Here is a 27,116-nt window from a genome sequence, read left to right as displayed (position 1 = left end):
CAAACCTTCCATGCAAGGCAACAAAGCCCAACAGCTTGGCGCCCTCTGAGTAACACCCAAGGGCACTATACAGACGAATTCTCTTAACTCACGCTCCAGGCCCCCCTTCCCTGCAGGTCAGAGGAGAAGAACCCCACCACGTGCACCACCCTCCACCCCGACACACACACACACATACACACACACACACATACACACACACACACACACACACACACACACACGACTACTGGCTTGCAAAAATAAAAGGGAGGGGGAGGGCCACCACCACCCCAAGAAATGACAGTAACCTGAAACTGTACAGGGGATCACTAAGAAATACAGGAGGACAACTGGCCTGAAGGCCATGCCCACCAGACTGTGCTCAGGACCAGGCCTGAGGGAGGGGAGGGGCAAGCCAGCCCAACCAGAGGCACTTCCCACCCCAAGAAGAAGCAAGACATCTGTTCTCTCGAGAGGGTGCCTGGTTTACTTCCTCAGGATTGCATACACTAAGGGGAAAACAAAAAACTTCCAAATGTGGAAAAATTTTAGTTGTTGAAATTGAGTTTTCAATGGCTAGGATAACAGCTGATTATTATCAGCTAGGACCCAGAATGAAAAAATACAATTCTGATAAAATGCACTTATATCAAGTAAACTATAAAGGATTTTAAGTACACAAATATGTAAATAAAAATTAACTTCAAAAAGAAATGTTTAAATGATCAAAATAATCACATTAGTTTTATCTTCCCATTATGTGTTAAATCTTTTCCTAACCTAACAGTGAAATCCCAATCATAAACACACACCTTCACAGGAGGGGAGACGGCCCGGCCCGCCCCGCCCCAGTCACTGACTGCAGCTTCCTACGTCCTGTCTGGAAGATGAGGCTGCATGGTGCACAAGAGCCCAGAGGACACTTGACGACTGTGACCTCCTGTTTTCAGATGTCAATCTGCTCATAACGACGTATTCCACCACCTTATTATCTACCCAGCTTCCTCAAATGTTCTAAACAGCCCCCGCGGAAGTCAGGATCCTAATAACAAGCTGCATTAAGATGTTGCCGTTTAAATGACCCCTCCTAGACCCTAGCGTTTGGGCTGCCTGTGGTCCTACTACACAGAGGGGCCCAGCTTTCCAGGGCACGGGGCGGATGACTGGGAGGCCACTCAGGGTGGCCCTCGTCCAGCCCACCCACCCCAAGACAGCGTGGTCAGACTCTACAAACCATGAGCAACCACACAAAGGTACAGGCACAAGCAGGCTTTCTACCGCCCCTAATACAGGAATTTCAAACACCATGTAGCAAAAAAAAGCTAAAAGCTCTTCCCTTAAAAGGGTCAGAATCAGTCTGAAGGTCAGCAAAGATGCTGCCCCACCTCGACCTCCACTATGGGAAGAGCAAGCCTGAGGATGGCAAAGACCTGCAGGAACAATCTTGGAGGGAGAGCCAGACCAGTCGACTCCAGTCCCTCCCGAACATGCCCTGTTAGGACCACTTACTCAGTGCTAATGATTCTTCAGAAAAATGTCGATTCACAAGTACCAAAAACACTGATCATACATCTCCTATTTGCCTAACGAAGTGACGTGTGAAGGATGCAAAAGGCATAATTCCTGCCACAGAAACTTAGAAATGATCAACATAAAGCCTGCAGTTCCCAGAGCAGAGGTCAGAGGAGGAGGTTGTGACACACAGGGGAGCGTCCCGAGAAGAGCTGGCTCGGACGCAGGAAGTGGCAGGGGTCGTGCTCTGGTGCCAAACCCAGGGGGAGGAGGGGGCTCTGTGCGGAAGTGAGACAAGAGGAGACACAAGGAGGAAAGGGAGGAAGAACCTCGCCTGGGACCAGATGGGCAGAGCTAAGCCCACTGACGGGCTTTGACAGGGCAGGCGACCTGGGCAGCAGAAAAGCAGCATGGGACCCAGAACACCCAGAGGCGGTTGTCACTGCCCAGAGGGACCCTCCAGACTGGACCAGCCCCTGAATGGAGGGAGGGCAGCAGCAGGCAGATGGCCGAGAGGACCCTGGACAGCGTGAAGGATGGGCCAGGGAAGTGGCCAGCACAGCCCAGCAAGCACTGGACCAGTAAAGGAGGGCGGGGCCTCGGAGACGCCTCAAGCCACCTCCCCACCTTGGGGCTCGGCCCTGGACTTAGCCTGTGAGAGCACAGACAGCACCGGCCAGCATCCTCCTCTGCGGCTGGGTCTCACTCGCAACTCAGGCGGGAGGAGGGAAAAGCCACAGCACAAGACGCTACCTTGACCTGCGGAGCCTGAAGCACAACAGGTGCACAGAACCAGGGCTCTGGGACCAAGGACAGAAACAAGGACTAAGGTCAGTGGAGAGTCGGGCACAGACAGAGCCTGAGGGACCCCTGTGCTGGAGGGAAGGTGAGGGTGGCCAGGCAGCCAGGTAAGTGGGGGCTACGAGGTGGGGCACCACGGTGGAGGGACACTGGCCAAGCAGTCTGCATTTGTCTCATAGAGCACAGCGCTCTGTGTTTGTCTCTCATCCAAGAGGCAAAGGCATTGCGATGGCTAAGCCCCTTCCCGTGCAAGCGTGGGCCCAGGCTGGCTGCCTGCAAGCACACACCTGTCCAGCAGGACACGTCACCCCATCACACAGCAGGTGTACAAACCAGGCCGCCGGTGAACGGAGACAAGCCTCACACAGTGCGTGTTCTAACAAGACCCGTGCACTGGGCAGCCCGCCACGCATAAAACAGAGTCACGTGAGATTAAAGCAGCCTCAGAGTTGGCTGCTCCACATCTTAGACCCCCAAGAAACCTGAAGATGGCTTATTTCACCGGAATCCTATAGGAGCACATGAACATTACATAAACATCCACACCCTGAAAATGGTCACATTCAAATCGTTCTACCACGTTTTCCTCCACCGGAAACCCTGCCCCAGGCAAGTGCTATGACTAAAAAGCCCAGTTTGGTTAATTTGTCCTCTGGCCAAACAACTTTAATGAAACCACAGGGTGCCGTTTCCAAAGAATCCTGAAAGAAGAGGAATCAAAGCCACATGAGAAATGTTCTGGGTAAGCAAGTGCCTTCTCTTCAAGTTCAAGGGTGAGCTCACACCACGCTCTGAGGCCAGAGGCCTGCTGCTTCCCTTCCACAGACGGGGGCATGGAGAGGGGCTGCCCCCGCTGGGATCTCAGGTGCTGCTGTAGGACCCGCTCCTCCCTGGGGGACAGAGCCAACCACGTCTGGAGTCTGGGGCGTGCATCCGGGGTGCGGCCTGCCCGTCCGAGGGTGCGGGCCACCTGCTCGACAGCCACCCTGACCTGGACATGAGGCTCCTCCACGTCCTTAAACCACGTGCCAAAGCAGGGTCCCCGCCCTCCCCACAAGGGGCTCAGGCTGTGGGACTGTGGGCATCTGCTGTCTTCACTTCCCTGCTCTTTAATCTTGTTTGTGACTGCTTTACCCTTTAACAAGGTGTACTTGTGACAGTGACAGAACGGACAGAAGAACCTCACTGTGAAGGGGGGACAACCCCAGCAGCTGGCAAACAGAATGGCGCGCCCCCGTCCGCTGCCCGCCCTCGGGAAGCACACAGAGCCACCTGTCAGTCAGTCTCTAATCTGAGGAGCCAGAGCGGAGACGGCATGCCTGCCAGTGTGAGCGGAGCGCAGCAAGTTCAAATGGCCACCAGCCTCAATTTTTTTTTTTTTTTTTTTTGGCAGTACGCGGGCCTCTCACTGTTGTGGCCTCTCCCGTTGCGGAGCACAGGCTCCGGACCCGCAGGCTCAGCGTCCACGGCTCGTGGGCCTATAGCCTCTCTGCGGCATGTGGGATCCTCCCAGACCGGGGCACGAATTCGCGTCCCCTGCATCGGCAGGCGGACTCTCAACCACTGCGCCACCAGGGAAGCCCCTCAATTTTTAATATTTTGTTTCCCTTCCTTGAATTTCCTAGATTTCCATTAATCCTAATGCTTAAAGAGGGACTAAACCAAAGGGTGTTTCAAAGATCTACAGTAAAGAGGCCTTCCAATGAAATGAAGTTGCCAAACACTTATTTCCTTGCCAGAGGGTTAAAAATCATCCCTGCAAGAGGAACAGGCTTCAAGGGAAATAAAAATGAAGCGCCAGTTTCGATGGTACTTGTTACGAGTCCACCTGTTTCGCCTAACCCACACTAATGAGCAGGTGGATAGAATGAAGCCAAGTGCATCGAAGGAGGCAGACGCAATCCTGAAGCACAGCACACCTGCAGGTTTCATCATGCACAGGGGACACCCAGCCTCCCCGTTCAGGTCTGACAAGCTCATGGTGAAACCGCTCCCGCCCGGGAGAGTTCAGCACCAACACTGTCTCCTCCTGCCCAGGCGGCAGTAGCAGCAATTAAACCAAATTTCTCCTTCAAAAAAAGGAAAGGAAAGAACGTGCATGATTCCAGAAAGACCTGGGTTTTCCAAAGGAAGCACTAGGCTTCTGAAGGCTCCAGAAGGATGTACCTGCCCTGGGAGCTGTGGGAGGGCCAGGTCTCCCCTCCCCTGGCAGGGCTCTTACACCAGGTGATACCCTCACTGAGGGCGCATCTCCCCGACAGCTCCTGGGTGCGGCTGCCAAAGGGCCTCGGCCCCGCAGGGCTTCCTCCTCTGGGCCAACAAGCGGGCAGGGACACAGGGTTCAACTTTGCTAAGCCTTTGGGAAAATCATTTTATTCCTCAGGAGGAAGAGAAAATGGAGGCCTTCTCTCCTCCTGAGTGTCAAACGGGGAGATGTCCCAATAAAAAGCACTTCCCCACTCATGGCCAGTGAAGGGGCCAGCAGGAGGGCAGCAGTGGGCTTGCCAACGCCTGTGCCCCACCCGGGGAAGAAGGAACAGAACTTGGGAACAGGGTTTCCCTGGTGGCACAGTGGTTAAGAATCCGCCTGCCAATGCAGGGGACACAGGTTCAAGCCCTGGTCTGGGAAGACCCCACATGCCGCACAGCAACTAAGCCTGTGCACCACAACTACTAAGCCTCAGCTCTACAGCCCGCAAGCCACAACTACTGAAGCCCGGGCGCCTAGAGTCCATGCTCTGCAACAAGAGAAGCCACCGCAGTGAGAAATCCTCACACCGCAATGAAAAGTGGCCCCCGCTCGCCGCAAATAAAGCCCACACACAGCAATGAAAACCCACCATAGCCAAAAATAAAATAAGTTAAAATAAATTAATTTTTTAAAAAAACTTGGGAACAACCTAGTGACAAGCAGTAAGAGGATCAAAAACGTTAAAAAAAAAAAAGCACTGGCGCCCCCAGGACTCTCGCTGGTGGCCTGAACGCACAGGCCTGCCGCTGCCAGTCCAGGCAGGGGTTACACAGGCCTCGCCAGCTGCACGCCCCAGGGGTGGTCACTGCTGGCTCCAGCCCCATGGTGGAGGCACCTGCGGCTCAGCTACCCTGACCTGAACACAGCAGTGGCCTCTGGAGAGGCAGCTTCCAGGCCAGGGGGGCCTGGCAGGAGACCCCAGGAGCCTGTCAAGGACACAGATTCCAGACTGGGGGAAGGAGGTCTAAAGCAGGACAAAAGTGAGTCAGGAAGCAGCACCAGCGTCTGGGCGGGTCTACCCTGCAAGGCCAAGTGGACCGACAGGCTTGGCTGTGTTCGTCAGACCCTTGTTTCTCTGTGACCTAAGACTTCTCAATGTGACTCATACAAAAAACTAAGAATCCACTTACACTCAAACTTTCAAATAAACCATCTCAGCTGCATCCACCCATCCTTCACCAGGGCTGGATGCCCTGCACTACCTCCCTCCCCTGCCCGCCCAGGACCCCTGCAGCAATGGCCTGGTGACGAGGACCACCCGCTCCCCTCTTGTCAACACTCAGCATCATTCCTGGCCAGCCACCTCCAGCACTGACCCCCATCATAGCAATAAAGTCTTCCTTAAGCACCTCCCCACACATGCAGCTGGAACGAGAGCCACCTACAGGCATAGGCTGATACCTGTGTTCCATCAGTATCACAGATGCGCCAGCCATAACAATTTTTTAAAAACCTCAGAAACACAGAAAAAATATTTAAATTATTGTTAAACTGGGGCTTCCCTGGTGGCTCAGTGGTTGAGAATCCGTCTGCCAATGCAGGGGACATGGGTTCGAGCCCTGGTCCAGGAAGATCCCACGTGCTGCAGAGCAACTAAGCCCGTGCGCCACAGCTTCTGAGCCTGTGCTCTAGAGCCCGTGGGCCACAACTGAGCCCGCGTGATGCAGCTGCTGAGGCCCATGCACCTAGAGCCAGTGCTCCACAACAAGAGAAGCCACCACAATGAGAAGCCCGCGCACCGCATCGAAGAGTAGTCCCTGCTAGCTGCAACTAGAGAGAGCCCGTGCACAGCAATGAAGACCCAAAGCAGCCAAAAATAAATAAATAAATTTTAAATAAATTATTGTTAAACTTAAAAAAAAAACCTGTTGCTACTATTATAGCAAGGAAATTGAAAATATATGCTCAAACAAAAACTTATATACAAAATTTCAGATCAGCATTATTCAGAGTAACTAAGAATTCCCATACAGTGGAGTACTGACCGTAAGGAGGAACAAAGCACTGACACAGGCTACAACGTGGAGGAACCGTGAACACATGATGCTAAAGGAAAGAAGCCAGACTCAAAAAGTCACATTGCACATGATTCCACTGTATGAAATGTCCAGAATAAGCAAACCCAGAAAGACAGAAAGTAGATCACTGGTTGCCAGGGGCTGGGGGATGGCAGGGGAGGAACAGGGAGGGACTGCTAATGCGTGTGGGGTTTCCTTTAGGGGTGATGAGAGTATTCTGGAATTAGACAAGTGGTGATGGTTGTACCCTGTACATATACAAAATAATCACTGAACTTATATACTTTAAAAAGGTGAATTATGTGAATTACATCTCAACTTTTTAAAAACCATTGTAAGTATAACATATCACATTTATTTACAGAATGAAAGGACACATGAATAAACAGATCACCTCATCAGACTACAGGAACATGTTTTATTTTTCCAGGTTTCTTTTTAAAACGTCTTGAGATACCCTCATCATTTAAATGCCAATCCTTCCTGAAGACAATGGCATCATAAATGAAAAGACACAGATGAGAGAACATTCTAAGTGCAGGGCAGGCAGGGAGGAGGACTGTCCTCTCCGATCCTCCCACCTCCTGTCCCTCCACCCCAGGACATCACACCAACAGCCCCACTTCCCCCAGGCCCTCACGCTTCCTACATCCCGCCAGAACCTGCAACAGCCAAGGAAAGGAGATGGGATGACACCCAAGAAGACGACATCACGCTGAGTCACGGCCCAAATGCCACCATTTAAACATAGTCCAAGTGCCCTGCTCTCCTCAAAGTGGGCCCTGAGCTCTCCAGCTTCAGAGACAAGGGCAAGGACGAAATCACACCCACTGCAATGAAAGAGCAAGGACCACAAGGCCCAGAGAGGGGAGCCCTGATCCCAGAGCATCAAGTGTAGCAGCCTCCCCTCCCCTGCAGAGTTTAACCAATTAAACTCAATTGATCTTTCCTCCTAGAAAAGGCACCACCAGACAAGCAAAGCAGGCAGCCAGGAAACGGTGGGAGCTCTCAGGCCAGGGGCCAGGTCTGCGCTCAGTACAGTGGTTACAAATACCCTGAGTATCTGAACAAGACCAAATTTCAAACCACCTGCCTTATTTCCTTCAAGCTGGTTCCAATCATTTTTCTCTGTAACACATCTGAGCAGCAGGAAGCTCGAGAAGGACACGCCCCTACCTGTCTGCTGGCTCCAGCTCTGCAGGCACTGGTGCCCCCTGGCGGCGATGCGCAGGGCCACCAGTCCACCCCCTTCCCCAGAGCAGAAAGCCCATCGCTAACAATGCAGGGCCAGCCCTCAGTCGCAGGGCCCAGTGCAAAGCAGCAGAGAAAAGAAACCGTGTTCACTGTTCTGTCGGGGTTCAACATCTCCTCCTGTGTTCCAACCACTTCCCCACGAAACCAAGGTAAACAGGGCTTGTCCCCAGGGTTCTGACAGCCCCACAAGCTGACCGCTGACCGCCCCGCACCACTGGGACAGTGTTTACCAGGGCCTGCAGCATCCCGTCCATGGCGATGACCCCCTCGATGGTCTGGAAGGAGGAGCAGGCCAAAGTGCATAGGCTCCAGTCCAGGAAACTCGCCATCTTCTTCTGCTTAACGTCGGGCCGCGTGACAAACCTGCCAAAAGGGGACAGACAGGTAGGTGACAGCTCAAGCGAGGCCCCAGCTGCCAAGAGCTCACTCTTTCCTGGCCCACTGCCACTCTCCAACCTAAGACCCTGGCTCTCAGGTGGCAATTCCCACCACCACCTCTCTGGGGTCTCACACAGTCCCCCCCCCCCCCCCCCCTCCCCCCCCCTGAGCCCCCCCCTCCCGAGACCCTGTGTAGCATGGGACCACCTTCACCTGAGCCCACCCACGCCCACTCCTCGGCCCAACTCTGTATCCCTTCACCTTGGGACCCCATGCTGCCACCTGCGACCTCCCTCTCTGCATCTGCCATGGGACTCCTTCCCCATCCTCTCTGCCTGCTGCACACGCCATGCAGAGCTCCAGCTGTGTCCACGGCCCCATCGTCCCCACCACAGGCATCTGCTCAGTGCTGCACTCCTGGAGTGCTGGCTCTCACCCACCCTCCTGTACACTGGTCTGGGCCGGCAGCCACCCTCGGGCTCCCACACCAAAGCCCAGGCCCCCTTCACTCCTCTCCAACCAGTGCACACACCCATCCCCCAGCTCTCTGACTCAGGCTGAGTCCCTGACCTCCTGGGGGAGCTTGCAGTCTTGGGGCAGAAACACAGGAAGCAGGCAAACAATGAGAAGGAAACAGTTGAGTGAGGGGAGGACAGCAGGCGCAGGGACAGCGTCGCGGGAGGTGACCTGTGAGGACCTCTCACTCCCCTAGCTGGCCCCACAGACCACACCCAGAGAGGGCTCGGCACCAATACCACAGAAACACGCCAGGTGGCACTACCCTGGGGGCAGCACTCGACATGCCTGGCTCTGATCTCTGCACCCCTGCAGGAGCCTCCTGTCCTGACCAGGAGCCCCCACAGGCCCCTCTTCCCTCAAAACAGCCACCGCCACCCCACGCAAGATGCTCAGCCAGCGCAGGGATTACACTGCGGCCATGTAGAAGCTCTCCGTGTCAGTAAAACAAAGCTGCCACGACTGTCTTCGCCCACCTCCATCAGGGTACACACCCAGAGACTTGGTCACCAAGGATTTACCAAACTGTAGGATGCTGGTTACAAAGGCGAGCTCACATGCCACCCCCGCCAGCCAAGAAGTTGCGTTACGGCGGGTCTGAGAAGAGGGCCCAGGAATTTCATAAAATCTGCACCTCAGAGTGATCATCTAAAATGGATAACTGGTATTATACACCCTATCTCAATGTCCTTGGCCCTGTTCAAAGCTCCTTGATTCTGGAGGGGGCCACAGGATGAGGGTCACACCTACAGTGACCTGATCCTCAGCCTGAAGACAACAGCCGGCCGGCACTCACCCTGCATGTGGGCAGGCACAGCGCCTGCAGTGGGGTGGCCCTCAGGACAGGCGAGGTCACAGGCACAGAACGGCCCACAGGGCCGGTAAGCGGCCCTGCTGGGACCCAAAGCCCAACTTGGAGACGTGAGTCACAGCGCCATCCACTCAGGGGCCACGCACCCTGCTTCCTCCACCCACTCATCTGCTGAGCAGGCAGGAGGCTGATGTTCTGTGTGCAGCCTGTAGCGGCCAACTTCCTTTCCTGGGCAAAATCACACAAGGTGAGTTTCCAAATTACAGTAAAAACCTAAGGTTCCTTTGAAAGATTTAAGCAAATAGGTTATTTTATATTTTTTATTTTTCTCTCTAAAAAAGGAAATGTTATGTTCGCAGCAGAGGTCCAAAAGTACAGATAAGCAAAAATGGAAAATACCTATCCCACAGGTGTAACACACAGAACGAGACCCTTCTACACAAACTGAAAGATCTCTGAATCCTACACTTCCTTCCCTTTTAGGAAAAGTTACATCACAGACTACATCTACTTTCAATGTGGAACTCAGCTAACATGTGCAGGTGTTTAGAGACCCCACTGTCTTTCTCTCAGGAAGGTAATTTCCACAGGAGTGATCAGCAAAACCTTAACTACAGGACTAGACCTACCAGAGGGACAAAGGGCAAAACACCAGTGGGACACATTGCTGCTCCGGACCCTTGTCAGTACGGTTACCACAGAGTATCTGGTCTGAGAGTGAAACAGTACGGGTGAAGTGACAAACCCTATTTTGTGTAAGAACTTACTTTGTGTGTGTTTTTAAATTAATTAATGGAAAAGTTAAATATTCACAAAATGGTGATAGAATTTAGTTACCTGTAAGAAGGAAAAAAATCTATCATATATCCTATACCAAAAGAAATTCCAAATGGATTAATAATTCTACATTAAACAATAAAAAGGTAGAAAAATATAAATGATTCTTTGTAAAATCTCTTAATAGGGTAAGCCTTCAAGCATAAAAGTAAAAATAACTAAATAAATAAAAGGAAAAAAGTTACTATTTTGACATTAGAATTAAAACTTTAGTCCAAAGAAGAAAGTAAAAAAGGCTACCAACCCACTGGAGGAAGTATCACACCCTCCTCTAGCTAACATCCTTCACAGAGAAAGCTCATACTACTGGAGAAAAAGCACCAAGAATCCCACAGATATTAGAAATCAGGTCACTACACGGGACATACGATATCTGAAATAAGACTCATGTGTTAAAGCTCACCAGCGATCAGTGAAATACAAACTAAATGTTAGTAATAAACAAAACAATGCACAATCCAACTGGGGGAAGAGGGTTGTTCTTGAGGCTGCCCATGATTGCAAAAGTCCTGAAAACACGCTCCCAAGAGTCACCGAGCGACAGGTGTAGAGACTCAACAATGTCCTTGTGTCCTGTGACTCAGAAGTCCACCTCTAAGGGCCTGGCCTAAGAAAATAATCCCAAATACCAAAACAGGTTTACACCCAAAGCTAGTCATTACGGCATTGCTTATAAGAGGAAGGACGTGAGAATGCTGGTCAGAGTAACTAAAAACAGTGGAATCTAAAGGAGCCATTTAATCAACGGTAACGTGAAATTAAGTGAAAAAGCAGGTGCTAACTCAAAGAGATTGTGCTGTGCAAACTCCATACAATAACAGCACAGAAAAACACCAAAAAAATACAACACATGTATTGTGTATTATAATTATAAACGTGTGGGGTTTTCCTAATTTTCTATGTTCCAAAATTTCCAACTTTTCTACTTGCAGCATACCTTGATTTTACAGTTAGATTAAAAATATCTTTTTAAAATTAATGTAATCAATAAGAATAAAGGCATGTATTTCCATTGAAGAGTTTCTGTAAAATAACACTCATATCCACACGTCTTGGCGTAAATGTAACATCAAAGTTACAGAAAAGGCAGCTGATGTTTAAAGGTTCCAGTTAATGAAAGCAAATAGGTGCGGCTCCAGAACTGCACATGGTAAGAGGAAGCAATCAAAGCTGATGGCAGTGAGAGTAAGACAGGCAGCTCCCTCGTGAAATATCAGAAAATAGATGCCAGTGGGGACAAAGGCCACATGTGACCACCCTTCACACCCAGGGCCTCACTGTTAACAACCCACCAAAAAAGACAGAAATATGCGAGTCAGAACCCGTCCGTGAGGTGGGATACTCAGAGCAGCTCTAGGACCTGAGGGCATCCGCCCTCTCTAGAACTTAGGAAAACTGGCTGCACCTACAACCTGGCAAACCGGCAGGAGCTGGGTGGAAAACGGGCCTCAACCTCACCAACACTTGCTCGTCCGACCACTAGATGGCGGGGGAGCATCCCTCCAGCAGTGGACAGGCAGCCAGGGTCGCCAGCTGCCACCTTTCTGGAGGACACCAGGGAGGGAAGAAGGGTTTAGGGTTTCACCTCCCCCACCCCACAGGTGCAATACTCCACCAGGTCAAGCTCAGCAGAACTCTACCAAACCCTCAGTACTGCTGGTAATAAAAGATAATAAACAATAAAGATGTTTCATTTAACAAATTTAGTAAACATTTGTAAGATCACATGCAGTGTTGCTAAATATGGGGAAAAGGAGACTTCCAACTGGCTCAACCTTTCCAGTAGCTGCATTTAAAACCCCTAGAATGTTCATTCCACTTCTAGGAATTCATTCCTAAGAACCAATCAGAAATCAAACAAACTCATACAAAAGATCAGATGTGTGGTTACCAGAGGCAGGGGTGGGGAAGGGGGAACTGGAAGAAGGCAGTCAAAAAGGTACCAATTTCCAGCTGTAAGATAAATAAGTACTAGGTCTGTAACGTACACCATGATAAATATATTGAACACTGCTGTATGTTATCCATGAAAGCTGCTGAGAGTAAATCCTGGGGGGAGAGGCAATAAAGGGGTATGGGGAAAAGGGATTATTATGAGATTATATGAAATCATGTGTGTGAAACTTCTGAAAGTTGTAAAGCAGTTTAGAATTTAAAGAATCTTTCATTCAATTTAAAAAAAGGAGAGTAAATCCTAAGGGTTGTCATCCCAAGGGAAAAAATATTTTTCTGTATCTTTAATTTTGTATCTATATAAGAGATGATGGATGTTCACTAAGCCTACTGTGATAATCATCTTATGATGTATGTAAGTCAAATCATCATGCTGTACACCTTAAACTTGTACAGTGCTGGATGTCAATTATATCTCAATAAAATTGGAAGGGGGACTTCCCTGGTGGCACAGTGGTTAAGAATCCGCCTGTCAGTGCAGGGGACATGGATTCGACCCCTGGTCCGGGAAGATCCCAGATGCCGCGGAGCAACTAAACCCGTGTGCCACAACTACTGAGCCCGTGCACCACAACTACTGAAGCCCACAGGCCTACAGCCCATGCTCTACAGCGAGAAGCCACCACAATGAGAAGCCCACGCACCGCAACAATGAGTAGCCCCCGCTCACCGCAAAACTAGAGAAAAGCCTGCGCGCAGCAACGAAGACTCAACGCAGCCAAAAATAAATAAATACAAAAAAAATAAAAACTGGAAGGAGAAAATACAGCCGATCAGAACAGTACAAAGTTTCATGTAGAGTGTCCCAGGCGGCGCTAATTTTACTAACAAAAAGTCCACACGTACAGTGGGGTTGGAGGAAGAATAGATCACACCATAATTGCATCTGGAAGACTGACCAAAGCTCCAGGCCTGCCTGCCAGCACCTGAAACAACCCTGCAAGTGTACCCATGGGCCACAGACCAACATGCCCATGGGCAGTGGGGGACAAAGGACAGAGCAGTTACATCTCTGGGGATGACAGTACATGTGAGTTTTATTTTGTACTTTTTTACTTTTCTTTATTTTCCTGAACACACATGATTACTTTCACAGTTAGAAAGAAAGCCACGCTTTTCCACTCCTTGTCAAAACCACGAGAAGCCTCTGTCAGTGAGTTTCTCCTCCCCCAGGGTAAGCATCGCAGGCGAGCTCAGGTGTTTCCTTCCTCACTCCTAAAATCAGCTTCTCGCATTTAGGCTCTGCCCTCTGGTTTAGCCAGTACTTTCACAAATACTTCCCCAATGCCCCCAACTGCCCCATAAATCAAGCATGTCTCTTCCCGCCTTGTGCAAGGTCATGGCTACACACCTAAGAGAAGGTGACCCTGAAGGAGGCGTTGCCCTGTTTTCCCGATCAAAACATCCAAAAGTTTTTAGAGCCAATTTTTAACTTTCACAAATGTAGAGGGGAAAAAAAGCCAAATTTTCTAACTCATTTATGCTATATACATACTTTAAATCACATGTCATGAAGAAGATTAATTTAGAAAAACTGCTTTCTTCCATTCTCACATTTCATGAAACAAGTCTACTCAGCTTTCACATGTGTCTTTGGCACTTTTTTGGAGACTCCAGGCCCTGCTGCCTGGGTCATCTTACCCAGCTCATCAGATAAACCCATCTTGGCCTGTTTCAGGCACAGCCTGTTGTTTTTAGTTAACACGGGATGTTTGGGGATTTTTATCCCAAGCCACAATGACGCAATCACAGCCCATGATCTCCACAAACCATGGTGTGGACTGCTTTCTAAGTGACTTCCAAAGGCTCTTCTAACTGCCACCCCCCCTCCCCCAGAGGGGAGGCCTGGCCCCGGCGAAACTGCTACACCTGTTCTAAATCTGCTCTCCCTTGACGGGCCCACGAGCTCCTAACCCAGCGTCAGGTGACCCTGAGCCCCTAACCAGCACTGTCAGTGATCACATCAGGTTCAAAGGTTTCCTGCACCCAAACAGCGTTGGGTTCCCTCAAGGAAAGCAGCAGAGTCCTCAGGACAGCAAAGACTTCCCCAAGCCTATCATCCCAACGTCCTCTCTGATGACAACAGACACACACAGTAACAGACAGTAAACCTTCTCAGAAAGCACTTACTTGGACACGAGGACAGCAGCTGCGTCTTGGGCCTTGTCGCTGACGACCAGGTAGGACTACAAGGAAGCGTAAAGGACAGGCACCATTAAACACACGATGTAGACCTCAGGGACCCACTCAGCCACCTGGTCCCACACTCAGCAGCTCCACAAGAGCCCAGGCTCACGGACAGAGGCCAGATTCCAAAGCTGCACGAACCACTCATAACGTGAACTCAGGGCTGCAGCTGCCACATGTGTGCTCACCCTCAGGGAAGTGCCCAATCCTCATACAGCATGTGGCTACACCCCTTGAAACCCACATTTGCAAAAGCAGCAGAAAAATGAAGAGTGTATGTTGTTACCCAGAGTGTGCACAGAACACTCCTGGAACCCACCAGCACTCTGGCATTCACAGCAGCTAGGAGGCCCGGCTCAGATACAGGAGGGCCGAAGTTTAACGCAATTACACCTTAAGAGGTTTCCACTTCTCATCTCAACTGTTTTCCAAATGATACACTTAAAAGATCTATTTTCTGGAGGACAAATTGTTAGAAATTAGGTCCTCTCCCCAGGCAATCCCACTTAGGAGACAAGCACCCAAAGGGTTAACGGAACACAGCTAGAAACAAACCACCTACCTAAAAAAGACTATTTTAGAAATGAAGATACAGTGGAGCACCGTGTCCCTTAAAGACTCTGAGGGAGACGTCTACTTACTGACACAAGACATTCAGACAGTCCTGCTCAGGGGAAAAGCAGGTCCCAGAACAGCAGGACACCAGGGGCCCTAGTACACAGGGGCCGCGCGGAGCACTGTGAAGGACGGGCAGGGAGCCAAACCCTAGGTTCAAGTTTAGATCCACCGCATGTGAGAGAATGAGCGGGCTAAGTCACTTATTTTTACACCTGTTGCCTCTTCAGTAAAATGAGGATAAAAACAGTGAACTGCCTCATTAAGTAGGATGAAAGGAGTTAATGTATGAAAAAGCCTTTAGTGGGATTGCCTGGGGAGTGTCTGGCGCACAGCAGGTGCTCAAAGAAGGTTAGTATAAGTAAGTGTCAGGGTCAGGCTCTAAGATGGGCCCTGGTCCTTCCCACCAGTGCCCACGTCCCGTGTAATCCCTCCCACGCGGTTGGAGGACACGCTGACTTGCTTCTAACCAAGAGAATTCAGCAGGGCGTGGGATGTCATTTCCATGATTGGGCCACACATGAGTGTGACATGCATCTTGCTACAGCCCCTGCCCCTTGCTGGCTTTCACAGAATAAGCTGCCATCGTTGGGGGCGCAGGGTGGGTTTCGAGTGGCAAACAGCCGGCAAAGCACTGAAGCCCTTGGCCAACACCCTCGAGATCTGACTCCTGCCATGACCATGAGAGCTTGGAAGCGACCTGCCCCCAGGCAAGCTCTGCCTGCAGCCTGGGGAGAGCTCGAAGGACAGGGCGCAGCGAAGCCACAGCCAGATTCCTGACTCACAGAAACTGTGAGATGAAGAATGTGTGCTGTGTTAAACCACTCAAGTTCAGGGTAATATTTTCCACAGCAAAAGATAATACAATAATCTATGTCTACACACATAACATCTGTATCAGGAGAAGTTTGAAGAAAAACACAAGTGTTATCTCTAGGTATTTGAGAGATTTCACCTTAATATTCTTCCTGCTTTTTATTTTCTGATTTTCCTATAATGATCATGTATTATTTATGTAATGTTAAAAATTAGATTTTAAATGGACCTTTAATTTGTCTTACCATTACCCCCTAAAACCTCTTCTAAGTTATCATCAGAGTATCTGCACTGGGCTTCCCTGGTGGTGCAGTGGTTGGGAGTCCACCTGCCAATGCAGGGGACGCGGGTTCGTGTCCCGGTCTGGGAGGATCCCACATGCTGCGGAGCGTGAGCCCTGGCTGCTGAGCCTGCACGTCCGGAGGCTGTGCTCCGCAACAGGAGAGGCCACAGCAGTGAGAGGCCCACGTACCACAAAAAAAAAAAGAGTATCTGCACTATGTACAGAGAAATAAGATTTGCTAAAGTAATTCATCCTGACCCCTTTAGGAATTATCAGTTTCATGGTAAGTTATGAAATGGAATTTCACTTCACTGAAAAACAGTAACAATGGCTGAAGAGATAAACACATGTCACAAGTGTACCTAATTAAGCCCTAATGGCATGAGAAAGGACACTGGTCAGCAGCTCATTACTTCACAGCCACACTCACCTCTGCTATCTGGAGGATACGGTCCATGGTGGACACTCGCTCTTGCCCAGGCTGATTGTGGAGGTTGCCGTCAAGGCGTGAAAAATCAAACGGGATCAGGCAGGTCACGGAGAGCCACAGGAGGAGAATGTAGCGGGTCTCCCAGGTCTACAGGGCCAAGTCAAAGCAACATAACTCCTGTGCAAGGGCATCCACGCAGTCCTGCTACCCCCTCCCGCTCAGCGCCCACCCAGGCCTCCAAACGCCAGGGCCTCGGAGCCAGGCTGCAGAGCACCGCACCCCACCACATGCCCTGGGGCATGCAGCCAAGAGAAACAGCAAAAGGAACAAAGAAAAATCATAACATGTCAGTCTAATGGCTTCTCATCACTGGCACCCTTCAGCGTGCAATCAGCTGTTCAAGAAAATGGAAAACAGAGAAAAAGATTAAAAAAACATAAGACTTAAGAATAAAGAAAAAATTCTCAACTTCCAGTCACAGAGGAGTCAATAAAACAAGATTCTGCTTTGGTCCCAGACTCCCCATCAGAGGCATGAGAAGCAGAGGAGAGCAGGGCACATGCACAGCAAGACAATTCCCTAAGTTTGCAGTTACAACCTGCGTGCCCTTCTGAACGTGTCCTGGGCCCAAGAGCGCTCCCCAGCACGCTGGACTGCAAGGTTGGCCACTGGCGGGCATCTGGGAACCTGGTTTTCGGGGAACGTTCCCACCATTCCCTAACTGATGAGGGTCACTCTGTGCCCAGGCCGTTTGTACCAACCATGTGGCTTATGCTGAACACCTGCTTTCCTTCTGGGTTTTAGTATGTGCCTGGCGGAGTACCCACATGACCAGCCCGCACAGAAATCGTGGGTGCCGGCCCCTACGACCTTCCTGGTGGACAACACCTCATACGTGTTCTCACAACTTGGTGCTGCGGAATCACAAGTGCCTTGCGTGACCCAACGGGGAGACGACTCCGGAAGCTCACTCCTGGTTTCCTCTGGACTTCGCCCCATGTGCCTTCTCCCTCTGCTGATTTTGCTGTAGTAAATCATAGCCATAAGGATGACTACATGCCAATTCTTGTAGTGATCCTAGGAAATCACTGGACTTGGGGTGGTCTTGGGGACCCCCAACATAGTTCTATTTTAAGTTAAAAAAATTTGGATGATGATATAGTTATCATCACACTGTATGGAGGTTTATTGTTTTCTTTATAAAGGGCATTTTTTTAAACAAAATAATTTAAAGTAACATACATAAAAAGAGAAAGCCAAAGGAAAAAAATGAAAAGAGAGGGAATGACACAAAATAGTATAAGATAAAACTGAAGGAAACAGGAAAGGAAGCTGCCAGTGCAGGAGCAGGGAAAACCAGGGAATAAGTCGGGGGGACAGGAAATGAAGAGGAGGAAAGGGACACTCACTTCATGGTCTTTAGGATTCTGATCTGTAAACATATCCAAAACAGGGTGCACATCAGCTACTTCGTGTGGAAATAAACGAAGAAATGTTTTATATCCTCGAACCTATCAAATAAAGACATTGAATTATTATATAATTAGAAAATAAAGTAGCAAAATTATTTTTTTCTCTATTACCAAAAATCACCACCTATGCCACCCAATGATCAAAGAGAATTACATCACATTACAGTGATACAACTTAGTAAGACTAACAATAAGAAAGCTACCTTTACTTCTTAAATCATTTCATAAATATGTTGTCCCAATTTGACCAACCAATCTTGGTTCATCAGAAATATAGCTATGTTACAAACTAACAAGTTTTGCTTCTACCTTGATTATGAGGAATAAGTCCTCGGGAACCCAGAAGGTCCCAAATTCATTAAGGCTTCCATGAAACGCGGTGGCACTACACCTTCAGGAGAGACCCTGCATTCAACTAACTGAGGGCAAGGAGTGTGCACACAGGCCTCCCTCCACCACACAGCAGGCCCCACAGAAGCAAAACCCCAGCCGAGATGGCCAAGTCTCTCCCATGGTACGTATGAGCCAGCACACACATCACCTGGGAGCCTGTAAGAATGCAGAATATCAGGCCTCACAGCAGACCCACTTACTCAGAATCTGCATCATAAAAAGATCCCTGAAAAGCTATCTGCACATCCACATCTGAGAAGCACTTCCACTTCCAAGTTTATTTCCTTTTTCCTCGTAAGAAACTTTTCTCAGTTACTCACATATATATACGTATATATATCCTCTCCGTCCCTTTCTGGCTAGCTGGTGCTTGATCCATTCAAATACAAGACGCAGAAAACAATGCTGAAAAGCACTGTTTCAGCCAAAGGGTCCCCTGGATCACTAACATCTGATCTCCAGCACATGGTAAAAAGAGAAAGCATGAAACCCACAACTTTTGTATGAGAACAATCTTTCCTGAGAGATACCATTTTGGAAGGTACTTCTGGACCGAGTATATTAAGAAAGTGTTCTGTCAACTACAAAGTGGTATGTAAATATTACCTTGGTGATGATGTAAAGAAATTTAAAAGCCAGATGTACGAGGTCAGCCGGAGATTTCTTATCTTGCACAAATTCCAACAACAAGTTCATCATCCATTCTAGGGAAAAACATACATAAAATATTTCCTGTTAAACATCAACATGACATTAAAACAAAATGCCAAAAGAAAAAAGGGCTATTTAGAAATATAAGAATGGTTTAATATTAGTAAATCTATATAATCCAAAGTATCAATAGAGCAAAAGAAAAAAAAACTTTCATCTTCACAGTTTCTAAAAGGGCATTAGAGTTAATACAACATTCATTCCTGCTTTTAAAATGTAAGGAAAATATTCTTATTTTTTATTATTATTCTATATCAAATCAATATCTAATACCATGCTTTACAGAAAATACCTCTACAACTACTATGACCTAGTAACAATCTGGTTCTAACCAACGTAATAAGACAGAAGAAAAAGGATTTCCACTTCCAGTTATACAGGAATAATTGATATGGAACTGCCTTACCACCACCAACAATTAGAGAACAGGACAATTATATTTTCAGACACTGGAACAACAGGCAGCGCATGGTAACAAACCAACTCCAATCTACAGCCACTCAGGCCGTCCACCAGAAAGTAATTTTTAGAACCCAATGCAGAGAGGGGGGACTCAAGCATAGCAAAGACTGGAGTTCCAGGAGGCTGAGTCAGCTGAAATTTGCAGGGCAGCATGCCAGAGGAATCTAAGCAGAGAATGAGCTCTGGAAGTCTGCAGAGGTCCCCTCGAACCTTTGGGTGAATCTTCACAGGCACAGTGGTTAGTCCACTAGGCTGGGTAAGAACTGCCAGGAAGCACTAAGGCAGCGTTCCCATAGCTCATATAGGGCTGGCATTCAAATTCCACAAGGCCAGAGTGCAGAGTCCTTGTTGAGCACCCAGAGCAACCAGCAGACATTCCAGAAATGTCTCTCCTTAGTATTAACACTAAATTAGAGAAAAGCAAGAGAAAAAGCTATACCTGCCCTAACAAACCTTAAAGGATATACATGATATACAATTAACTAAACTGTCTTGCCAAACTTCAACATTCTAAAGACAAAAAACTTAAACCCAACAACATAACAATCACAATGTCCATGATCCACTAAAAATTTACTAGACATATAACTAAAACTGCTGTGACCCCTAACAGAAGGGAAATCAGTCAACAGAAATGACGAGGGACTTCCCTGGTGGCGCAGTGGTTGAGAATCCATCTGCCGATGCAGGGGACATGGGTTCAATCCCTGGCCCAGGAAGATCCCACATGCCATGGAAACAAAGCCTGTGCGCCACAACTACTGAGCCTGTGCTCTAGAGCCCATGAGCCACAACTACTGAGCCCGCATGCCACAACTACTGAAGCCCACGTGCCTAGAGCCCGTGCTCCACAACAAGAGAAGCCACCACAATGAGAAGTCTGCACACCACAACGAAGAGTAGCCCCCGCTCGCCGCAACTAAAGAAAGCCCGCGTGCAGCAAAGAAGACCCAACGCAGCCAGAAAAATAAGTAAAAAAAAATAAATCTGGGCTTCCCTGGTGGCGCAGTGGTTGAGAGTCCACCTGCCGATGCAGAGGATGCAGGTTCGTGCCCTGGTCCAGGAAGATCCCACATGCCGCGGAGCGGCTGGGCCGGAAGCCATGGCTGCTGAGTCTGCGTGTCCGGAGCCTGTGCTCCGCAACGGGAAAGGTCACAACAATGAGAGGCCCGTGTACCACAAAAAATAAATAAATAAATAAATAAATTTATTTTTAAAAAAAGAAATGACCAGAAATGACAAAGATGATATAATTACTAGATATAAACTTTAAATACTACAAAATATCCTCAAGGATGTAAAAGAAAACATGAACAATATACAGCACGTGGACTTCTTAGTTGCAGCATGCAACTAAGATAGATATTTAAAAAACAGAAGATATGTAAAAAACAAACAACTTCAAGAGCTGGAAAATAAGATCCGAAATGAAAAATTAAATGGGATTAATAGCAGATGAGACACTGCAGAAGAAAAGATCAGAGAACTTGAAGACACAGTAATAAAAACTTCTACCCTAAGGGGAAAAAGGAAGTAAACAACTAAACAGCCTCAGCAACACTGCCACAGTATCAAGTGTATCCGCAGATGTGTGACTGGAGTCCAAGCGGGAGAGGATGGAGGCAAGGGCAAAAGAAATACCTCAAGAAATAAGAGGCAAAAAATTTTCAAATCTGATAAAAACTATAAACCTATCAATCCAAAAGTTTCAGCAAACTCAAAGCAGGACAAAAAGGAAAAAAAACACACCATGGCATGTCATAATCAAACTGCTGAAAACCAGCAGTAAAAAGAAAATTCTAAAAGCAGCCAGAGAAAAAAGTACACACTACACAGAGGAATAGAGATGAGTAAAGACAGACTTCCCGGGACTTCCCTGGTGGTCCAGTGGTTAAGAATCTACCTTCCAATGCAGGGGATGCAGGTTCGATCCCTGGATGGGGAACTAAGATTCCACTAGAGCTCCGCAGGGCAGCTAAGCCTGCGTGCCACAACTAGAGATCCCACGCACCACAACTACTGAGCCCATGCGCCACAACTAGAGAGAAGCCCATGTGCGGCAACAAAAGATCCCACATGCCGCAACGAAGGTCTCACGTGCCACAACTAACACCTGACACAGCCAAATAAATAAATATTGAAAAAAAAAGAACCAATCAGAACCAACCAAGCCATATCTTTTAAAATGCAGAAAGAAAAAACTGTCAACCCAGAATTCTATAACCAGCAATATATCTTTCGAAAATGCAAGTGAAAAAATAAAAAAAATGCAAGTGAAGGGACTTCCTTGGTGGTCCAGTGGGTAAGACTCCGTGCTCCCATTGCAGGGGATCCAGGTTTGATCCCTGGTCAGGGAACGAGATCCTACATGCTGCAACTAAGAGTTTGCATGCCTCAACTAAAGACCCAGCATGCCACAACTAAGAAGTCCACGTGCCACAACTAAAAAAAAAAGATCCCATATGCCACAACTAAGAAGTGGCGCAGCATAAATAATTTTTTTAAAAAAATGCAAGTGAAGCAAACTGTCAAACAAAAGCTGAAAGAATTCAACACCAGTAGATTTACTCTAGAAGAAATGTTAAATTCTTCAAGCAGAAAATAACTACCAGACAGAAAACTACAATCTACAGAAAGCAAAGAATAAAATGGAAATAGTAAAACATGGATAAATGTTAAAGACTTTTTTCTCATTTTTAAATTTCCTTGGAAAATAACTGTGTTTAAAGTAAAAACAATACACTGTAAGGTTACAACATACACAGAGGCAAGATGTATGACAAATTGACGGGAGATGGGAGTCCTGCTATGAGGCTCTCACATTATACATGAAACAGGGTAACATCATGTGAAGGTAGACTGTGATACATATTGAGGACACGTATTGTAAATCCTAGAGCGATCACTAAAAATATAAAACAAAGGAACAGCTAATGAGATGACAGTGGAAACAAAATCAAATACCAAAAAATGCTAAATTAATACAAAAGAAGGTAGGCAAAAGAGTAAAGAAGAAACAAAACATAGATGGGACAAATACTAAGCAAAGAGCAAGAATTGAGAGCTACATTAAATTACCTAAACACTACAATTAAAAGGCAAGGATTACCAAATTGAATTTTAAAAATAGGAAGACCCGACTACATTCTCCCTACATGAAATGCACTTTAAAAATAAAAATGTAGCTAGTTAAATGTAAAAGGGATGGACTTCCCTGGTGGCGCAGTGGTTAAGAATCCATCTGCCAATGCAGGGGACACAGGTTCAAGCCCTGGTCCAGGAAGATCCACATGCCGCGGAGCAACTAAGCCCGTGCGCCACAACTACAGAGCCTGTGCTCTAGAGCCCACGAGCCACAGTTACTGAGCCCACGTGTCACAGCTACTGAAGCCTCCACGCCTAGAGCCCAAGCTCCACAACAAGAGAAGCCACTGCAATAAGAAGCCCACGCACCGCAACGAAGAGCAGACCCCGCTCGCCACAACTAGAGAAAGCCCGCACATAGCAACGAAGACCCCACGCAGCCAAAAATAAATAAATTTATTAAAAAACAAAAAAAGTAAAAGGGAGAAGAAAGATACACCAAGCAATCACTAACTATAAGGAAGCTGGAGAGGCCACATCAGTATCAGACAAAACAGACTTCAGAACAAGGACTATTACAGAGATAAAGAGAACTTTTCTGGGGTGGGCCGTGCCACTCAGTTTTCGGGATATTAGTTCCCTGACCAGAGATTGAACCCGGGCGCCCTGCAGTGGAAGCGCAGAATCCTAACCACTGGACAGCAAGGGAATTCCCAAAGAAGACATTTTATAACGATATAAGGATCAATTCATCATGAAGACTTAACCATCCTACAAGAGCATACATGAAATTAAAGAACTTCAAGATAAAGCAAAAACTGAGAGAACTGAAAGGAGGAAGAGACAAATCTATAGAGCTGAAGATTTCAATACTCCTCTCCCAAGAATTGATAGAACAACTGAAAACAAAATCAGTAAGGACATAAAAGACCCAAATAACACTACTGACCACCTTATTTAAATGACATTTATAGGGCTTCCCTGGTGGCGCAGTGGTTGAGAGTCCGCCTGCCGATGCAGTGGACGTGGGTTTGTGCCCCGGTCCGGGAGGATCCCCTTTGCTGCAGAACAGCTGGGCCCGTGAGCCATGGCCGCTGAGCCTGCGCATCCGGAGCCTGTGCTCCGCAATGGGAGAGGCCACAACAGTGAGAGTCCTGCGTACCCCAAAAAAAAAAAAATGACATTTATAGAGTACTCCAACCAAAAGCAGAAAGACATTCGTCTCAAGTACACATGGAATTCTGAACAAAACAGAACCATATGCTGGGCTACAAGTCTTAATAACTGTAAAAGGTTGCAATTTGCACCTAGGAAATGCAGAGTAAAACTACAATGAGATACCACTACACACCCACTAAAATGACTAAAATCAGGAAGACTGACAATACTAAGTGCTGTTGAGGATGTAGAGCAACAGGAATTCTCATAGATGTAAAATGGTACATACAACCTTTACGAAAACATGGCATGTTGGCAGTTTATCATAAAACCCACCTTTACTATACACCCAGCAATTCCACTCTTACATAGAAATGAAAACATACATCCACCCAAAGAATTGTCTGTGAATATTCATAGCAGCACTAGTAACAGCCCAAAGCTGGAAACAACCCAAAAGCCCATCAACAAGTGAAAGAATAAAGTACGGTTCAACAGAAAAGGAACAAACTGCTGGTACACATGCAACAACACGGATGAGTCTCAGAAATACTATTTCAACAGAAGAAACCAGAGAGTATGTAGAACACTGGTTGCCCAGGGCCAGGGTGGGGGTCTTGACTGCAAAGGGACATAAACTGACTTCTTGGGGTGCTGGAAATGTTTTACACCTTAATAGTAGGGAAGGTGCATACATCTGCAAAGCTCAAACTGTATACTTAAAATGGGTGTGTTTTGGGGGCTTCCCTGGTGGTGCAGTGGTTGAGAGTCTGCCTACCGATGCAGGGGACGCGGGTTCGTGCCCCGGTCTGGGAGGATCCCACATGCTGCGGAGCGGCTGGGCCCGTGAGCCATGGCCGCTCAGCCTGCGCGTCCGGAGGCTCCACAACAGGAGAGGCCGCAACAGTGAGAGAGAGGACCGTGTACCGCAAAAAAAACAAAATCAAAAACAAACAATAAAAAAAAGGGTGTGTTTTATTGTACGTAAATTATATCTCAATAAAGTTAACTATTAAAAAAATTTTAAAGGAAGAATAAAAAGGTATATACCATGAATAAAGAGATCAAGTTAACATTATTTAAAAACCATATAATTATTTACCTTTTTAGAAAACTCAAAAGAAACTGAAAAAGTAGTGAAGTATTCCATTACACACTAAACCTTGAAAACATTATGCTGAGTTAAAGACACTAGTCACAAAAGACCGTATATTGCCTGATTCCACTATACGAAATGCACAGAATACACAAATCCACAGAGACAGATCGTGGTTACCAGGGACTGGACGGAGAGGGAATAGAAAGTGACCGCTGATGATGAGTGTAAGTTTCTTTTTGGAGTGATGAAAATGGTCAGGAATTAGTGGTGATGGATGCACAACTCTGTGATATACTAAAAAACACGTATACATTTAAAAGGGTAAACTCTATGGTATGTAAAAATAATTTTTTTTTTTTTTTGCTGTGCCGTGCAGCTTACAGGATTTTAGTTCCCTGACCAGGAATTGAACCCAGGCCCACTGAAGTGAAAGCATCAAGTCCTAACCACTGGACCACCAGGGAATTCCCTATGGTATATAAATTATATCACAATAAAGCTGTTATATTTTTTTTTTTTTTTTTTTGCAGTACGTGGGCCTCTCACTGTTGCGGCCTCTCCCATTGCGGAGCACAGGCTCCAGACGCGCAGGCTCAGCGGCCATGGCTCACAGGCCCAGCCGCTCCGTGGCATGTGGGATCTTCCCGGACCGGGACACGAACCCGTGTCCCCTGAGTCGGCAGGCGGACTCTCAACCACTGAGCCACCAGGGAAGCCCAAAGCTGTTATTTTTTAAAATACGTGTGTATACATATATTCCATGGCAGTGTTGCCATTTACAAAATAAGTATACAAAGTATACTTTCGCTGTACACCAGCAAAAATCAGTTAGAAAACATAACAGACAGTTTCACAAGCGCAATAAAAGATAAAAAACATACTTAGAAATAAACCTAAAAAAATGTTCCCAGGAATCACCTAAAGAAAACTACCACACTTTACTGAGAGACACAAAAGATGTGAATAATTTAGAGACACAATACTATGTTCTTAGAGAGGAAAATTCAATCTTGTAAAGATGTCGAATCTCCCTACATGAATTTGTGGATTTAATAGAATTTCAAAAGAATTTTCCGGGCGTGATAAAATAATTCTGAAGTGCATCTGCATTAATGAAAGGGCAAGACAACAGTGAGAAAAGTAAGAAGGTCGATTTCTGACAAAACAAATTACAATGCAATTAATGCATACCAAAACAAGGATAAAAGAGCATAGAGCTAGATTAAGGGAACAGAACGGAAAGGCTAGAAACAAAAGCCAATATATGTGAGTATTTAACACACATTTACAATGGCATTTCACATTAGGGTTGGGGGTAGCCTGCTGGACCGCTCAACAAATGAGGCTCACAATAGGAATACGAAAAATAAACTTCTAAAGCAAACTACCAAAGGCCAAACACAAAAGAAGAGACTGATAGTTGACAATATACATATATTTTAAAATTGAGTACACAAAATATACTATGTAACATTAAAAGGAAAAAGCAAACATCATGAAGTAGGTCCAGGACCAGCATCCACGACTATTGTTTCCTTTTTCTAAAAGGAACCTTTTCCAGTTCACTTTACATTAAACTCTCAAAACTCATTCAGATCACTCTGAACAACTCACAGTAAGTGTTACTATTTTGTGATCCACTATGAAGACAGGTTTCGGGCAAGAATAAAGGCAGTGCCACAGGTCCAAGGCTGTGACTTAGAGAGACGAGGGTCACACCACCTTTCACCTCCTGAGCAATGGGCATTCCCAATGGGAACTGCCATGAACCCAAGATCGACCATAAAAGGTGGCCTGGGGAGCCCACTGCCCTGCCCTTCCCCTGCAGCACTGCCAGCCTCAGGCAAGCTCACGTCTCAGACATCAGATGCATTTTCCCTGTACCTGGCCCTCACCTAGTACCCACCAAACTTCAGTTACCACTCACGAGGCTTGCAAGCTTTCCCAGGAAGAAAGAAGACAGGGCTGATCAAAGAATCCTAGAATCCAGAATTTAGAGAATTTTTAAAGCATTTGTTTAAAACAGCCTTGAGAACTTGTAGATTTCTCATCATCTTCAGTCTGAGGGTCTGAGTGGACTGTCTGCATTTAAA

General features: G+C 47.2%; 1 protein-coding gene and 1 long non-coding RNA gene across 2 annotated transcripts in view; one reads left to right on the top strand and one right to left on the bottom strand.

Annotated features, from left to right (window-relative positions):
* The window catches only part of TBCD (tubulin folding cofactor D), a 176,604-nt gene that overhangs the window by 140,037 nt on the left and 9,451 nt on the right, over positions 1-27,116 (bottom strand). Inside the window, exons 3-7 of the mRNA XM_027081141.1 lie at positions 19,116-19,213; positions 18,054-18,155; positions 16,645-16,791; positions 14,444-14,499; positions 8,049-8,181 (exon numbers count right to left, since the gene is read on the bottom strand). Of these exons, the coding sequence (XP_026936942.1) occupies positions 8,049-8,181; positions 14,444-14,499; positions 16,645-16,791; positions 18,054-18,155; positions 19,116-19,213 (536 nt within the window). The remainder of the gene's footprint in view (positions 1-8,048; positions 8,182-14,443; positions 14,500-16,644; positions 16,792-18,053; positions 18,156-19,115; positions 19,214-27,116) is intronic.
* Positions 1,525-10,018, top strand: LOC113606616 (uncharacterized). The gene is made up of 3 exons (XR_003427634.1): positions 1,525-2,324; positions 6,929-8,202; positions 9,028-10,018. It is a non-coding gene; the product is annotated as an uncharacterized LOC113606616 (long non-coding RNA).

This window comes from Aethalodelphis obliquidens, unplaced genomic scaffold (assembly GCF_003676395.1).
Source record: "Aethalodelphis obliquidens isolate GAN/ISIS:26980383/991018 unplaced genomic scaffold, ASM367639v1 scaffold44, whole genome shotgun sequence".
NCBI lineage: Eukaryota > Metazoa > Chordata > Mammalia > Artiodactyla > Delphinidae > Aethalodelphis > Aethalodelphis obliquidens.
The sequence above is the reverse complement of the archived record's forward strand: the minus strand, read 5'-3'. Positions and strand labels throughout refer to the sequence as shown.